Below are 14,525 nucleotides of genomic sequence, written 5' to 3' on the forward strand. Positions count from 1 at the left end.
GGGTGAGGCATTTTTTAGATTGTGGAGGCGTTTCTGCCTCCAATGTAAAGTATAGGAAAAACGCAAACCGCTCTGAAAAACGGCAGTTCAGAGTGGTTTTGCAGGCGTTTTTGTTACAGAAGCTGTTCAGTAACAGCTTTACTGTAGCAATATATGAAATCTACTACACCAAAAACGCTTCACAAAACCGCAAAATGCTAGCTGAAACGCTACAGAAAAATAAGAAAAAGCGTTTCAAAATCTGCTAGCATTTTGCGGATCTGCTAGCGGGTTTTGGTGTGCACCAGGCCTATGAATGCAATTTGCAGGAACTGATCTTTTGCAGACGGAGCAGTGCTTTTCAGCGCTGCTAGATTTGGGCGCAGCCAACGCCGCCATAGACTATAATGGCAATCAGTCTATAGCGGCGCTCAGTGAGTAACGTCGGCTCCGTCACAAGACGGAGCCGAAGTTGCTTAAAAAACACAATACCTTGGCTTCCAGCAATTGCTGGAAGCCGAATTATTTCATTCCCCCACTTTCCATGGCGGCCTGGAGGGGGAATAGTAATTAAAACGGCCCGGACTTGTGCAAGAAGCAGGATCAGCCATATACCGCTGTATCCTGCGCCCAAGTCTACCGGCGTTGATTTCAAATGTACTCTTTGCAGATACTGATCTGTTGCATGTGTACAGCATCTTTGTGTCCAGCATCTTGCTGCAAAGATTTTTATCTGATGGGGAGTTCAGCTCAATAAAATAGACCAGGGGTCAGGAACCTTTTTGGCTGAGAGAGCCATACACGCCATATATTTTAAAATGTAATTCCATGAGAGCCATACAATATCTTTCAAACTGGGACAGTAGGGCTCACATCCCTGTTGCCATGGTGATGTGTATACAGTTGATCCGCCAGGCAGCGGAAGTGTCAGACACGACTTCAGCTTCTCTTGGATTTCAGCAACATCAGCAATTTCCCTGAGAGCCAGACAGGAGAATACCGACTAACAGCTTGTACAATTATCTAGCTGACTTGGGGGTTGATTCACTTTGTGGGACAAGATCCCTGCACTTTCATTTGCCTAGTAGGCTGCCTGTCCCTTGACAGGCAGCCTATCGGGCCAAAGTGCGGGGATCTTGTCCTACAAAGTTACTGGACCTGACAGGCTCCAGAATGGAACAACTGTAGCAGCCCTTCGTTTTGGGGTAGCCTGAGTAAGTTAGTAGTGCATGCTACAGCAGTAGCAAGCCTACTTTGAAAATGTTACTTGCGCTGCCACACTAAGCTGCGCTGCTTGAGCAGTGTACCTTAGTGAATCAAACGCTACTGATTTGTATTTGAGCCAGATATAGCCATCAAAAGAGCCATATCTGGCTCCCGAGCCATAGGTTCCCTACCCCTGGAATAGACTGTGTAGAGTATTATTTATTGTTGTTATTTATTGTATTTATAAAGCGCCAACATATTACGCAGAGTATGGCTCTCATACTATATGGAAGGGAGTAAAATTGGTCTGTGATCTTTCATTTTCCGAAGACTTTTATCTGATGTGTGTACCCACCTTAAGAATGATGTGCTACTTGGGAAGGGGTCTACGCTAATGCCATAATAATCATATCACTGTCTTGTCTCCACAGAAGTGTGTCAGCCGGGGAGAGCTCCAGGTATCCTTGTCTTACCAGCCTGTCGCACAGAGGATGACTGTTGTGGTACTGAAAGCAAAACATCTTCCAAGAATGGACATCACTGGTCTCTCAGGTAGCAGCTATTTATCCAGCCTGAAGATGTGTATAACATGAGTCACATGGTTCAGAAAGGCTTGAGGCTGGGAACACACTAGACGTTGCATTAATGGCTGCGTTTTGCTGCATATGCATTTGAAGTGCGTTTTTAGTGCATTTGCTTTTTACAAATCCGTTTGGGAAGGAACACACTAGGCAGAATCACATATGCGTTTTCCACTATGTGGTATGGAAAATGCATATGCGATTCTGCCTAATGTTTTCCTAACCTTTTTTATTGCGTTTTAATGCATTTGGGTTTTGTTATAAACTGCTCTAATTCACCTTTTTCCGGCACCAGCAAACTCCTCCTCAAGAGTTGCAAACCCGATCACACAGCAAGCAGGAGATAGACTTTCTCAGGCTTCTTCAATATTCACGTTATTTATTCAGGAAACATATATACAGATAAACAAAAATTTGCTTTCCTAAAACAGAAAGAATTTGCGATAATTCAGGTTGGAGTGAGCTCGAGATGTCTCCCAGAGCACCACTGCTATATACAGATATAGTCCATCATATCCTGGCAAAGCAGATTTCCATGTTGCGTTACAAGCTTCTTGATTAGACTTCCTGCTGAAGTCAATCAGGTACCTTCTTCCTAACTACGTTACACTAGACTACCTACAGTATGTACAGCATACATTATATCAGATTACATATAGAATGAAAATAGAGGTTCCAGTCAGCCTTTAGATCTAGTGGGAAAGTCAGAAGCAGAGTGAGCTCCCATAGCTCACGCAGGCTTTAATACCGACTAGGAAAGAGTTAAATATGACATCATCTTCGCCATCCCCTAGATCAGACTATTGGTGGACCCACTCGTGGTGTCATCATACCCACCTACTCGATTAATATTCAATGAGGCATTTGACCTACATGCAGGAATGTGGATATTTACAAAACATGGCTGATGTTTATTGTTCTAGTGGCGGTACATGCCCAGGTCAGGGAGACCTGTGGCCTTGTCCACAGAACAGCTTCTTGGTATGTTCTAGTTCTGCTGACAGAACTGGAGATTCTCTCTCTCTAAGAGAAAATCCCTTAAAGGGCAGGTCTGCTCCTCAAGCCTTTTGACTAACTCAGTCCAAATAACTGAGGCCTACTTAAATTATAACAGGTTTCGCACATAAAATCGCATATGCATTTATGTGTGCTTTGTATGCGTTTTTATATGCGTTTTATGCAAATCACTAGGAAGTCAAAAGGAAGTGGAAATACGTCATCAAACTGGTTTAAAAAAATGCATACAAAATGCAATAAACCGCTATACCCCTGCGCAACCATTGATGTACATTAGGTGCGTTTTAGATGTGTTTTGGAAAATATGCAGAAAGTTCAGCGTTTTTAAAATCCCATATTGCAGAACGCAAGCATGTGCGTTTTCTTATGCAGCCCATTGACTTGCATTATGTGCGTTAACGCTAGCGTTTTCCGCAACGTTAGCATTTCTGCCTAGTGTGTTTCTACTCTAAAGCATATACAGAAGGGGACACCTTGAGCCCAAAATAGTGTCATATGTACTGGCAAAGGGGATTATGAAGGTAAGTAGAAATATACTCACAATCCGGGGTTACCTCCAAGGTAACCACTGTAAATGCAGGTGGGGAGATTAGACCTGTCCCCACTCAGGATTAAGAAGTCGCTCTCTGTAGAGATCAGGAAGAAAAAGGGGTGTGTCACCCCTTCACCCGGAGTGGACTCGATTATGATATAAAGCAAACAGAGGCGCCAACGGGAATAAAATATACTAAAATTCTTAAAATTGCTAAGGAGGCAGTGGTGGACTTACCCCCCAGAAGCAGACACTAGAACAGTCAGTTTCAAAAACAGATGTAAATTTATTGGCATACTCCAAAACAAAGTTGCAACGTGTTTCACAGATTTAACCCCGCTTCATCAGGCAACAAAAAAAGGAGTATATGGCAGCAACAGTTTTAGTGTCTGCTTCTGCGAGGTAAGTCCACCACTGCCTTCTTAGCAATTTTAAGAATTGTAGTATATTTTATTCCTGTTGGTGCCTCTGTTTGCTTTATTTTGTACTCTAAAGCGTACCTGAGGTGAATGGATGAAAAACATTTATACTTCCCGGGGGGGCTTCCTCCAGCCCCCTTCAGGCCATGGGCTCCCTCACCGTCTCTCCGGGCCGCTCTGGTCATCCGCTAGCTGTGCTCTATCGAGCTCCTGTGGCCGGGAGTGTTCTGTGGTTACGCAGTAGTACTGTGCAGGCGCAGAGCCTTCCCGGCTACTGAAGCGAGCACGGCTAGGCTAGTCATGCACGACGGAGCTTGATTGACAGAAGTATCAGGACGGCTAGTGGATGACCGGAGCAGCCTGGAGAGATGGTGATGAGATGGCAATGACGATCACGGCTGTGCTTAATTTGCCGCAAGTTGCCCTTGCCTTAGTGGCAAATCTGGGACAAGGTCCTCCAGGACTCAAGGCTAAGACACCAAAGTGCGCCCCCCCCCCCACCCCAGCTATCACACACTGATTGCTATAAGGCTAAGAGGCGCCCTAGGGCCCCCAATACTTTTATCTCTAGTTATCTGACTTTCAGTCGCTGCCAGGTATCCCCTTTTCTTATTTCTCTCTGCTTCAAACACAATAGGAGAATGATAGCTGAGTGAGTTGTGCGCCCCCTCCTACACTGCGCCCTGAGGCCTCTCTCACCTCTGCCTCGACCCAGCTCTGCTTAGTGGTGTAATGAATTTTGTTCATCCTATCCTCCAAGCCTTAAAGGGAACCTAAGATGACCATCAGGAGTGTATTTAAACTTACCTGGGGCTTCCTCCAGCCCCATGAGGTTTGTAGGTTCCCTTGCCGTCCTCTCCGCCCGCTCAGTTCACTTGCTATCCTCCCACGGTAATCTGCCCAGAAGCGATTTTCCTGTGCATGCGTGACTCAGCTGTACGCGCACCCATATTGCACTCCCGCAGCCGGGAGCATTCTGTGCCTGAGCTGAAGTACTGCACAGGCGCAGAATGCTCCCGGCGGCATGCACGCTGCCGCGCATGCACAGAAGCGCACGACTGGCCGCGTCTGCCCAGCTTACCGGGGGGGATAGTAAATTAACCGAGCGGCTGGAGAGGTCGGCGAGGGAATCCACAAACCTCATGGGGCTGGAGGAAGTCCCAGGTAAGTTAGTATAAATGCACCCTTGATGGCAACTTTCAATTGTACCTGTAGGCAGTTTCCATATAAGGATAGAAATGTTAGATTTTGAGTGGCATTCAGAGGGGTGCAGTTCAGTGCCATAGAGTAGAGTGGGTACAATGGTAGTACTTTTGCTGTGAAATTACCATATACCAATTCCCATGCACAACTCTACTCCATGACACATATTCAGCATTAATGTAGTATTACCATAGTATTAACCACATCCCGTCTAATTCTCTCCTCCATGGTTACGTTGTTCCTGGATAGTGTAATTGGCGAGCTCCCTCTCTTTTTTGCAGACCCATATGTCAAGGTGAACGTTTACTATGGCAGGAAGCGCATTGCCAAAAAGAAGACCCACGTCAAGAAGTGCACTCTAAGCCCGGTCTTCAACGAGTCCTTCATCTACGATATCCCTTCTGAAATCCTGCCGGACATCAGCATTGAGTTCCTGGTCATCGATTTTGATCGCACCACCAAGAACCAAGTGGTGGGTCGCCTCATCTTGGGGGCACACAGCGTCACAGCCAGCGGCATTGAACATTGGCGGGAGGTGTGTGATAACCCCCGGAAGCTGATCGCCAAGTGGCACAGCTTGACCGAATACTAGTTGGGGGATGCGATTTCTTCTCCAGGTGGGGGCAGAAGAGCAGGGTGAAGGGAGAACACAGTTTGGCAGTGGATGGAAGCAGGCGGGAAGGAGGTTGTCCATTTTTGTGTAATCCTGTTTAATCCTCCAGTGACCAAGGCGCCTTTACATATCGTGCAGAAGGTTTGCCGAATGCTGAAGGGGTTACCCTCGTTTTAGTGGTAGATCAAACTTTTCTAGACTGTCAGTTCTTCTGATGTTTTTTGCAGGACACTCTAACACTAAACTAAACCACCAGATAACGTGATTCTCTGCGTACGTACTCCTATACGGATTGTATTCCTGTGTTTGCATGTGTGGACGGCCTCTGTCGGGCGGTCCGATCGCCCTGTGCATGTCGCCTTCACCTCCCTAAGGGCTCCAAGCGCCAGAGGAGGCTTGTGTGGCTTGTGCACCGGTCACTTTTCCCATCTTTATCTAGTGGGGTAAAAAATCCCCCCTCCCCCAATGTTTTGATTTCCTGCTTTGTGTCATATTTATATTTCAAGAGATTTGTGTTAAGAGAAAAAGTGGTGACCGAAGTTGCCCTCGTAGTCAGTACAACCTTCTCGTCACGGCCACCTTGGTTGAAGGCAGCACGGTCGGACAGTCAGTTATTTCAGGTGACAGTTCACGGTTTGGCGTTCATCTCACTCTTGAGTAAAAAAGAGCACTTTCCCATATTTTTAAGCTTACATTTTAATTTGGATCCGTGGCACGTTGGTTAAACCAGCTGATCCATCTCCCTAAGACTCAGGCCAAGGAATGTACCAGGCAAGGGAGAGTAGCCAGTCTATGTGGCAGGTCTGTATGTCTGTGGTATAACAGGTTATTTATGAGCTCACGTTCAAATCTCATCATCACTGAACCTCAGAAAAGTGGCAATGGGATACAAAGGCATCTAGGAGGGCACAGAGTGTATTCTGCTGAGAATCGATCACCGCATTACTGCCCCCACCACTATGAGACCAGCACTTGTGTGCGCAAATGTCCTGTACCAGAAACACACCTGCATGAGTTATCCCTACAGGCAAAGCAGCTCTGATCCATTTTATGCCTCGGAAGTCCAACTGTTCATAACAAGCACGGTAATATCACATGAAAGTTGCACAAGGTGTCACGGGGTGTGTGGAAGATTTGTTTGACAGGTTCTACTGATCCTCTTCCGCTAAATGAGCTCTGCAGGGTTTTTTGAAGGCAACCTCCCTGTGCCATTCTGAAGCACTTTTCATAGCCTGAACAAGGGCCGGTTTAAGTCACACTGGGGCCCTAGGGCATAAGTAACTTGGGTCCCCCATGAAAGTCAGCTCCTGTGGCCCCAGCACCGCTGGACCCCCAGGTGGCCTCCCCCGACTGCTCCCTGTGGCGCCCATTCGCTAGTTCCGCTGCCTTGAAATCTCTCACCTGTTTCGGTGGCTGCTCCGTTCTGATCTCCGTCTTCAGCTCAGTTGCCTGCGTCTTCTCCATCCGGCGCACGTTGTTTTTTTCAATTAACATGCACTGGGCATAGAGAAGAGGCAGGCAGCATGGCTGAAGACCGAGATCGGGATTGAGCAGCCGCCGGAACTGGTGAGATATTCCAAGGCAGCTAAACTACCGATCATGTGGCGCCACGGGGAGCAGTTGGGGAGGCCACCTGGGAGTTTCAGTGGCACGGGGGCCCCTGGGGAGGTTCGGATACCTGGGGCAATTGCTCCCTTTGCCGCAATGCCAGAGCCGGCCTGACCCTTATCTCTGGCAGAGAGATCTTATTGGTGCAAAGTAACGAATGTGTGACACAATTAATTCTGTCTGCACGTAATTAATGAACAATCCTATCACACTTACGTCATGCAGCACTCCATGCTGAATGGCTAAAAAACATAGGCACCACAGCACTTCACGATTGGATGAGAGCACTGGATTCCCCTTCACTGTACTAGCGCCCATAAAATATAGTGCTGGATCGGATTCTCTGTAATTCCTGGACAGGATAAGGTCCTTCTGGTGAACACCAGAATAGAATCACTAACAGAATCAGATCCTTTTTGTAGTGTGTTATGGCATTAGAAACACCCTCCCCCTAGTAGTGTCCCTCAAATACTCCTGTAATTTATGAAATTCCTCACCATAATCTCGTATAGAAGCAGATTCCTTGTAATGGCTTACAGCAACAGTTCCCTCTCCTATAGAGACAGACCACCTTCTATTAATCTCGTGTGTAACCAGACCCTTCTGTATTTCTATGTGGATCTCTCTGCTATCTCCTGTATCCCTCAAGGTTCCATACATCTAGTGATGTATGGGCAGATCGACCAAGAGACAGATCTCTCTCTGATCCAATCTGATCAGAAAGAGATCTGATAGCTGCCCATACACTGCAGGCTGACTCCCGATTGATTTCAGCATGAAATTTCTCAAGAATTGGCCTTGCTTCACTGCCCATCTGCTTCCCAAATGTAATGTTGTTCCCCCCGCCCCTTCGGTGTCCGAAAATTGTAAATCTCACCTGTCCAGCTGCACAGACTCCCAGGCTCCTCCTCTTTCTCCCCCCGAACGCTGCAATCACATTGAGCACCACCACATGGTGGCAAGTATACCACGTGGCGCTTGTGTGCCATCACACACATGCGCCTAGTGGTGCTCGAGGGAGACAGCGAAGGAGACTGGGCAGCTGGACAGGTAAAATTTGTAATGCATGGGGACATTTACATTTGGGGGACAGTGGGAGGCGGGGGTCCGTTTCGTTCGATCATTGTGATATCGCACACGCCATCAGCCAATGTCGGACTGAGATTTTCCAGCTCGCTTGATCAATACAATCCATTTAGTCCCAAAATCGGTCGAATCGTCGACCGGTCATGCCTGTTGCGCCAGATTTTCACTCGATTCCACAATATCGCTAGATGTATGGCCAGCCTCAGATTCATAGATAATGGATCTGAGATTTCTGTTAGTCTATGGTCTTTGCAGTTGGACAGGAGATAGCACTGCCTCTCTCTAGGTTGTGCCAGTCTGAGTGCAGCCCCCTCCTGTGTGTCGTGTCTGGGCCCTGGGCTATTGTGCTGACATGAATGATCGCAGTCAGAGCAGACAGTGAGGAGGAGTCCTATGTCCATATCCTGATCTAATCCTATAATACCCCCATTATGGGAGGCCCAGCAGGCACTGTCTCCATCGCTCACCCCGTATTTGTGATATAAACACTACGCATACAGCTGTGCAGCACTGCTATGTAACTCTATCTTACCTTCCTTGGATTTGTAACTCACAAATAAAGATTGATTCACTCGTGTGGTCTCAGGTGTTTGTGATGTGTCCCTAGGCTCCATTACATCATCCTCCTCCATTATCCCCCCAGCCAAGTCTCCGGGGAAGCAGATAACTGGTGCACTCTCCTCTCCAACAGCTGTTATCTCGACCCTGCAAAATAACCAGCAGCCTGTCTACATAGAAAACTCTGTTTTTACTCTCAGTGGTTGTAAGTAGGCTCCAAGATTCTAAAATGAGGCCAGGAGATTAATGGTGCAGTATTGTTTGTATGAGATGGTGTTTGAATAATAGTATGTTATATTGACAAGGGTGGGTTGCAAAACTTGCAACCATCGTCAGAGTCTGTGGGAAGATCAACTGTTCCCGTTCGGTATTCCAGGTCTGCTGTGGAGGAACTGGTATGGCTTATTGAAAACACAAGGTTTGCAATACTGAACCCCAGTTTGTGCTAATACTAAGATACACTGTTGGAGGCGCCCTGAGATATCTCATCTATACAACTATAGTGCATTTGGTCCGAGTAATTGGATCTTATGCTGGATACACACCATGCGTTTCCGCGTTCGATGCGGCCGTCGATACGCATCGATTCGATTATTTCCGACATGTCCGATTCAAGCTTCGATGGATCGTTAGGTCGATTTGCCATACTTTACATGGCATTCGACCTAAAAATCATCGAAATTCGTTCGGAAATAATCGACTCGACGCGTATCTACGGCCGCGTGCGACGCGGAAACTCATGGTGTGTATCCAGCATAACCTACTTCAAGGAACAAAACACATAAGGTAGCTATAACATGTATTCATGCACATCAGACAACACATTTCACAGGTGCTGGCCTGCTTCTTCAGGTCAATAAAAAATGCCTTGGTAGCAGTAGTCACGAGTGTGAGCACCTCTATAGACTACTGCTACCAAAGCACTTTGTATTGACCTGAAGAAGCAGCCGCAGCACCTGTGAAAAGTGTTGTCTAATGTGCATGAATAAATGTTATATCTACCTTATGTGGTTTGTTGCTCGAAGGAGGTAAGATCCAATTACCCCTACCAAAAAAAACTATTGTTGTATATATTAGATATTTCAGGGCGCCTCCAACAGTGTTTCTTTGTCTACATCAGGCTTTCTCAACAAGGGTTCCCTGGAATCCCAGGGTTCCTCGAGTACTCTGCAGGGGTTCCTTGGCAGTTTCCAGCATCGTGGGGGAAGTATAATAGAGCACATTATAATAGGGGGTACTGTAAAAATAAGCTCTAAATTGGGGGTCAGAATAATAATGAGCACATTAATAAAAAGTACTAGGATAAGGAGACACTAAAATGAGTGGCACTGTAATAGGGGGTAGTGAAATAAACAGCCTTACCTACTTTTAAAGCTCACCATGCCTCCTGCAAAATAAATGCAGGGGGTCCTCAAGATCCAAAAATTGTTTTCAAGTGTTCCTTGAGATCCCAAAGTTATTTGCAGGGTTCCTCCACGGTAAAAAGGTTGAGAAAGGCTGGTCTACATAGAAGGCATACACTGGAGATAAGAAGTCAGTTTATTGAAAATGTGCCTATACACACATTGATTTTCCCAGTGGATTCCATGCAGATTTGACCAGTCTTATCGAATGAGATGGGAGTCGATTCTTGTGAATTTCTGATCGATTTTGACCAAAAATTAACTAAAAGTATCAGTTGAATAGGATGGAAAATTTAGGTCTGTATATCATGTCCATGCTGGAATCTATTAAATTTTACCCAGAAACACATATTCACCTAAGCAGAGGGAAGCCTCTGTATCCTAATGAGGCTTCCCACAGCATCCTCCCATCTCTGCTTGTGGACCCCCAAAGACTACTGAAATGGGCGTGTCCTTAATCTGATCAGGGTTGTGCGTCTCTTCAAGCCTGGGTCGGCTCCATACTGCTGTGCAGGCGTGGTCGTGCCAGAAGAGGACCGCAGCCCCGATCGGATGAAGGGTCCCAGGCGGCAGTAGAGGACACCATGGGAAGCTTCATTAGGATCCAAAGGCTGCCTTCTGAGGGGCATAACTAGAGGGGAGCGGCCCCAGTGATCCCGGGGGGCCCAGAGCTAATAAAATGTTCAGTCACTCTTTACCAGCCCATATAACAGCACTATCCTAGCCGCCTTACGCCTCTTGCACACTGCAACCGATTCCGATTCCGCTTTTTAATCAGTTTTTACATCCGATTCAGATTCCGATTTGCAGTGTGCAGGGAGCAAACTGCAAATCTGAATCTGATGTAAAAACTGATTAAAAAGCGGAATCTGAATCGGAATCGCTTGCAGTGTGCAAGAGGCCTAAAGGGTGACTCTGAGCACCTTCTCGGGGTGTGGAAATAAAAACTACATGCACACCTTGTATCGCTGTTGCCTGGTGACAAGTGAGGAAGGATAATTGAACAGACACTGTTAATCTGTTCTGTGGAGAGTGGAAGATGAGCTAGAGACGCCTTGCTGTAATGGAAACAATAGTGTTGGCCAAGTTTTTCTACTTCAGCTCATGAAGGAGAAGCCATGGACGTCAGTGTACACCTACATTGTATATTTTCATCCCAGAATGTTTACAAATGAAAATCTAAGGTCTGTATGTAGCTTTACTTATGGTGCTTCCAAGGTTCAAAGCAAGGCATTTACTGTTCGGTCCTTGGCACTTTAGGTATATAACCGATGCCTAATATTGATTGCCTACCTGATCTAAAGCCTGGTACACGCTTTCAATTATAATTGGCCAATCCTGCCCAATTTTACCACATCCATGCAGTATAAGGGTTTACACAATCTGCTCATAGTATTCAATATCTGTTGACCCTCATACTCTATGGAGGTGGTAAAATTGGTCAGTGATTCGCCAAACATAACAAAGTCTGTACCAGGCTTAAAGGAGTTGCGAGGTGACTGACCATGCAAATTAAGCCTTACTTACCCGGGGCTTCTCCCAGCCCCTAGAGGTCATTTGAGTCCCTTGTTGCAGCTCCAGTCTTCCTGCATCATGCTGGCAGCCTCTGAAGGACCGGCCACCTGGCCAAATCACCATCTTCTGCGCATGCGTGCACATGAATGCACCTATGTCACTAGGAGCATACCGCAGACACAGTATGCACCCAATAACGTGGGTGCGTTCGTACACAGGCGCCTGTGCATGCGCAAAAGATGCCGATCCAATGGTTGGCGATAATTCTGCCAGCGGGACACGGAGGAGGACCGGAGCTGCGGTGAGGGACTCAAATGACTTCTAGGGGTTGGAAGAAGGCCCAGCTAAGTAAAGCTAGATTTTTCCACCTTGCAACTCCTTTAAGGCCTAGATATAGAGCTGATCAGTCTGACACTGCCAGTTCTAATGCGGTACAAAGCTCTGAGGTCACCACTCATGCACTGGTCCTGCTTGTGACTTTCCGTACTCTTCTCGACATTGCTTGTACAAATCACAGGCATTCTCAATCAATACCCAACTGATATGTTCATCAAATGATGATTGGGAATGCACTAAAGTCTAATCTTTTGAATCTGTTAATGTGTGCCTAGCTTAAAACAGATCAAAGCCATATTGCATTATTCAGGGTTCCCCCCCTACAAACATCCTGGTTAATTAATTGGTTCCCCCATAAATGAGACTGCGACTCCTATAAGGATTAGATTGTGAGCTCCTCTGAGAAACAGTGACATGGGAGTAACCTCACTAAAAAGCTGGAAGGCTGGTTTTACACTTGTGCGGTGATCACATGGCAGTATTTTAAATGATCCTGTGGCAGAGTGTCTGGCGACAGGGTCATATACATAGGCCCGCCCCCTCTCAGTTCTCCCTTCTGAACAGGAAGTACATCACTGGGATTACTGTCTGACTGCACATGAGCACCATGCTCTGTCGCTGACATTTACAGCCTCACCATAGACTTACATTACTGCATAATTTGTGTGGTAGGCACGGATCATGTGGTAATGACTTTGTGGCAGAATTGTGGTGATTTGACTACTTCAGGCGCAACGCAATGCATCGTGTACACATGAAAGTCTCCATAGACTTTTCCCTTGAAACGAAAGTCTCCATAGACTTGAATTGCCCTTGCGGGGGAGAGAACCGTACGGGGAGGTAACACGGTATGTGTAAAAGGGGCCTAAAACATAACTGCTTAGGCATCACATGCAAGGTTTACCAGGTGTTACACAAAGTACATAACATGCATGGCAGGATTTATGGAAAGGCTGCAAAGGCCCGGGCATTGGGCGGCAGCTTGCCAAGGGGCGGCTGGTCATGGAAGAACATAGCTAAATATGGAAGAAGAGGCTGTCAATGGAATAGAGAGGTTGCAAATGTGGAGTAACACATGGAAATAGGGAGCTGCTGCCCAAGAGGTCTGTATAGAACTGAATGTTAGCATGGAAGAGGGGGGCTCCACAAGGAATAGGAGAGGGGTGCTGCACATGGAAGGCAGTTGAACGAAAAAGTATAAATCCGGCCTTGAGCACATGTTGCGCTAATAGCGCATCTCAGTATATACACAATGCACATGTTATCCGTATAACACAAGTTAAAGTACATTACTCAAGCACTGATCACGAGGAGTTTCTGACAGTAGTGATGATTAATCACTTGCCAGATCTGGCTCTTACTAAATCATCTGTGGTTAGCTTAATCCATACTACAGTATCATATATGAGATGTTTTGGTAGAAGTACAGCTAAAGCAAGCACTGAATGGGGGCTCTGTGAGCTTACAGTATAGAGGACAGTAAGGTTGTAGCAGAGTATAGAGAGTCTTTTGTCAGATGAATGAAAACAGATGTGCACCCATGCTTGAAGAATAACTAGGGCAGATTATGTGCTTGTCTGGAGAAGCATGTTTAAAAGATACGCTTGAAGGGTTTAAAGGGGACCTGAAGGGAAAGGCATATGGCGGCAGCCACATTTATTTCCTTTTATACAATGCCAGTTGCCTGGCGTTCTGATCTGTGTGGCTGCAGTAGTGTCTAAATCACACACCTGAAACAAGCATGTGGCTAGACCAGTCTGATTTCAGCCAAAGATCTGATGGGCATGCTTATTCAGCGTCTATGGCCGAAAGTATCAGAGGCAGAGGATCAGCAGGACAGCCATGCAATCAGTGGCGTAGCAATAGGGGATGCAGAGGTTGCTACCGCACCAAGGGCCCCTGGACCACAGAGGCCCTCCTTTATCCATCTTATTAGGTTTTCCGCCCTGACTGTTATCAGCCCTGATAAAAAAACAAACCTACTGAGCATTCAGTCTGGCTTTGCTCAGGAATCATTGTAAGTCTGTCTTCTCTGATGTCTTTTCAAGCCCAAGCCTGCCCCCTTCTGGCTCTCCTATAATGACTCCGCTATAAAGATTCCTGAGCAAAGCCAGACTGAATGCTCAGTCGGGGATTTTATCAGGGCTGATAAGAAAGCAGCCTGAGCAGTGAAGAATGAAACAGACAGCAGGGTAGGCGTTTTCTCTAATGTTCCCACTGATATATAAGGTAAAATACATGAGGGTGCTTTGTCTCTGGTTCACTTTAAGTCTTGCTGAGGTAAAATTCAATTGGTCCATTTTGAGCTGCATAAATTTGCATATGAAATTTGCATAATCCTGCATCAAGTGAAAATTATTTGCATCCCATTGACCATCCCTAATTACTAAACCTCAATACACACAGACAACTAAGCGCCGATCTCCACCCACTCACACAATCACTGTACAAAGACAGGACGCAGGAGAG

General features: G+C 46.4%; 1 protein-coding gene across 1 annotated transcript in view; it reads left to right on the forward strand.

The window, feature by feature from the left end:
- SYT11 (synaptotagmin 11) overlaps positions 1-8,819 on the forward strand; it is a 29,403-nt gene extending 20,584 nt beyond the window's left edge. Inside the window, exons 3-4 of the mRNA XM_068252821.1 lie at positions 1,617-1,740; positions 5,219-8,819. Coding sequence (XP_068108922.1) covers positions 1,617-1,740; positions 5,219-5,529 — 435 coding nt within the window. The 3' untranslated portion in view covers positions 5,530-8,819. The remainder of the gene's footprint in view (positions 1-1,616; positions 1,741-5,218) is intronic.
- The last annotated feature ends 5,706 nt before the right edge of the window (positions 8,820-14,525 follow it).

The sequence above is a fragment of the Hyperolius riggenbachi genome, chromosome 9, assembly GCF_040937935.1.
Source record: "Hyperolius riggenbachi isolate aHypRig1 chromosome 9, aHypRig1.pri, whole genome shotgun sequence".
In the NCBI taxonomy this organism is placed as follows: domain Eukaryota; kingdom Metazoa; phylum Chordata; class Amphibia; order Anura; family Hyperoliidae; genus Hyperolius; species Hyperolius riggenbachi.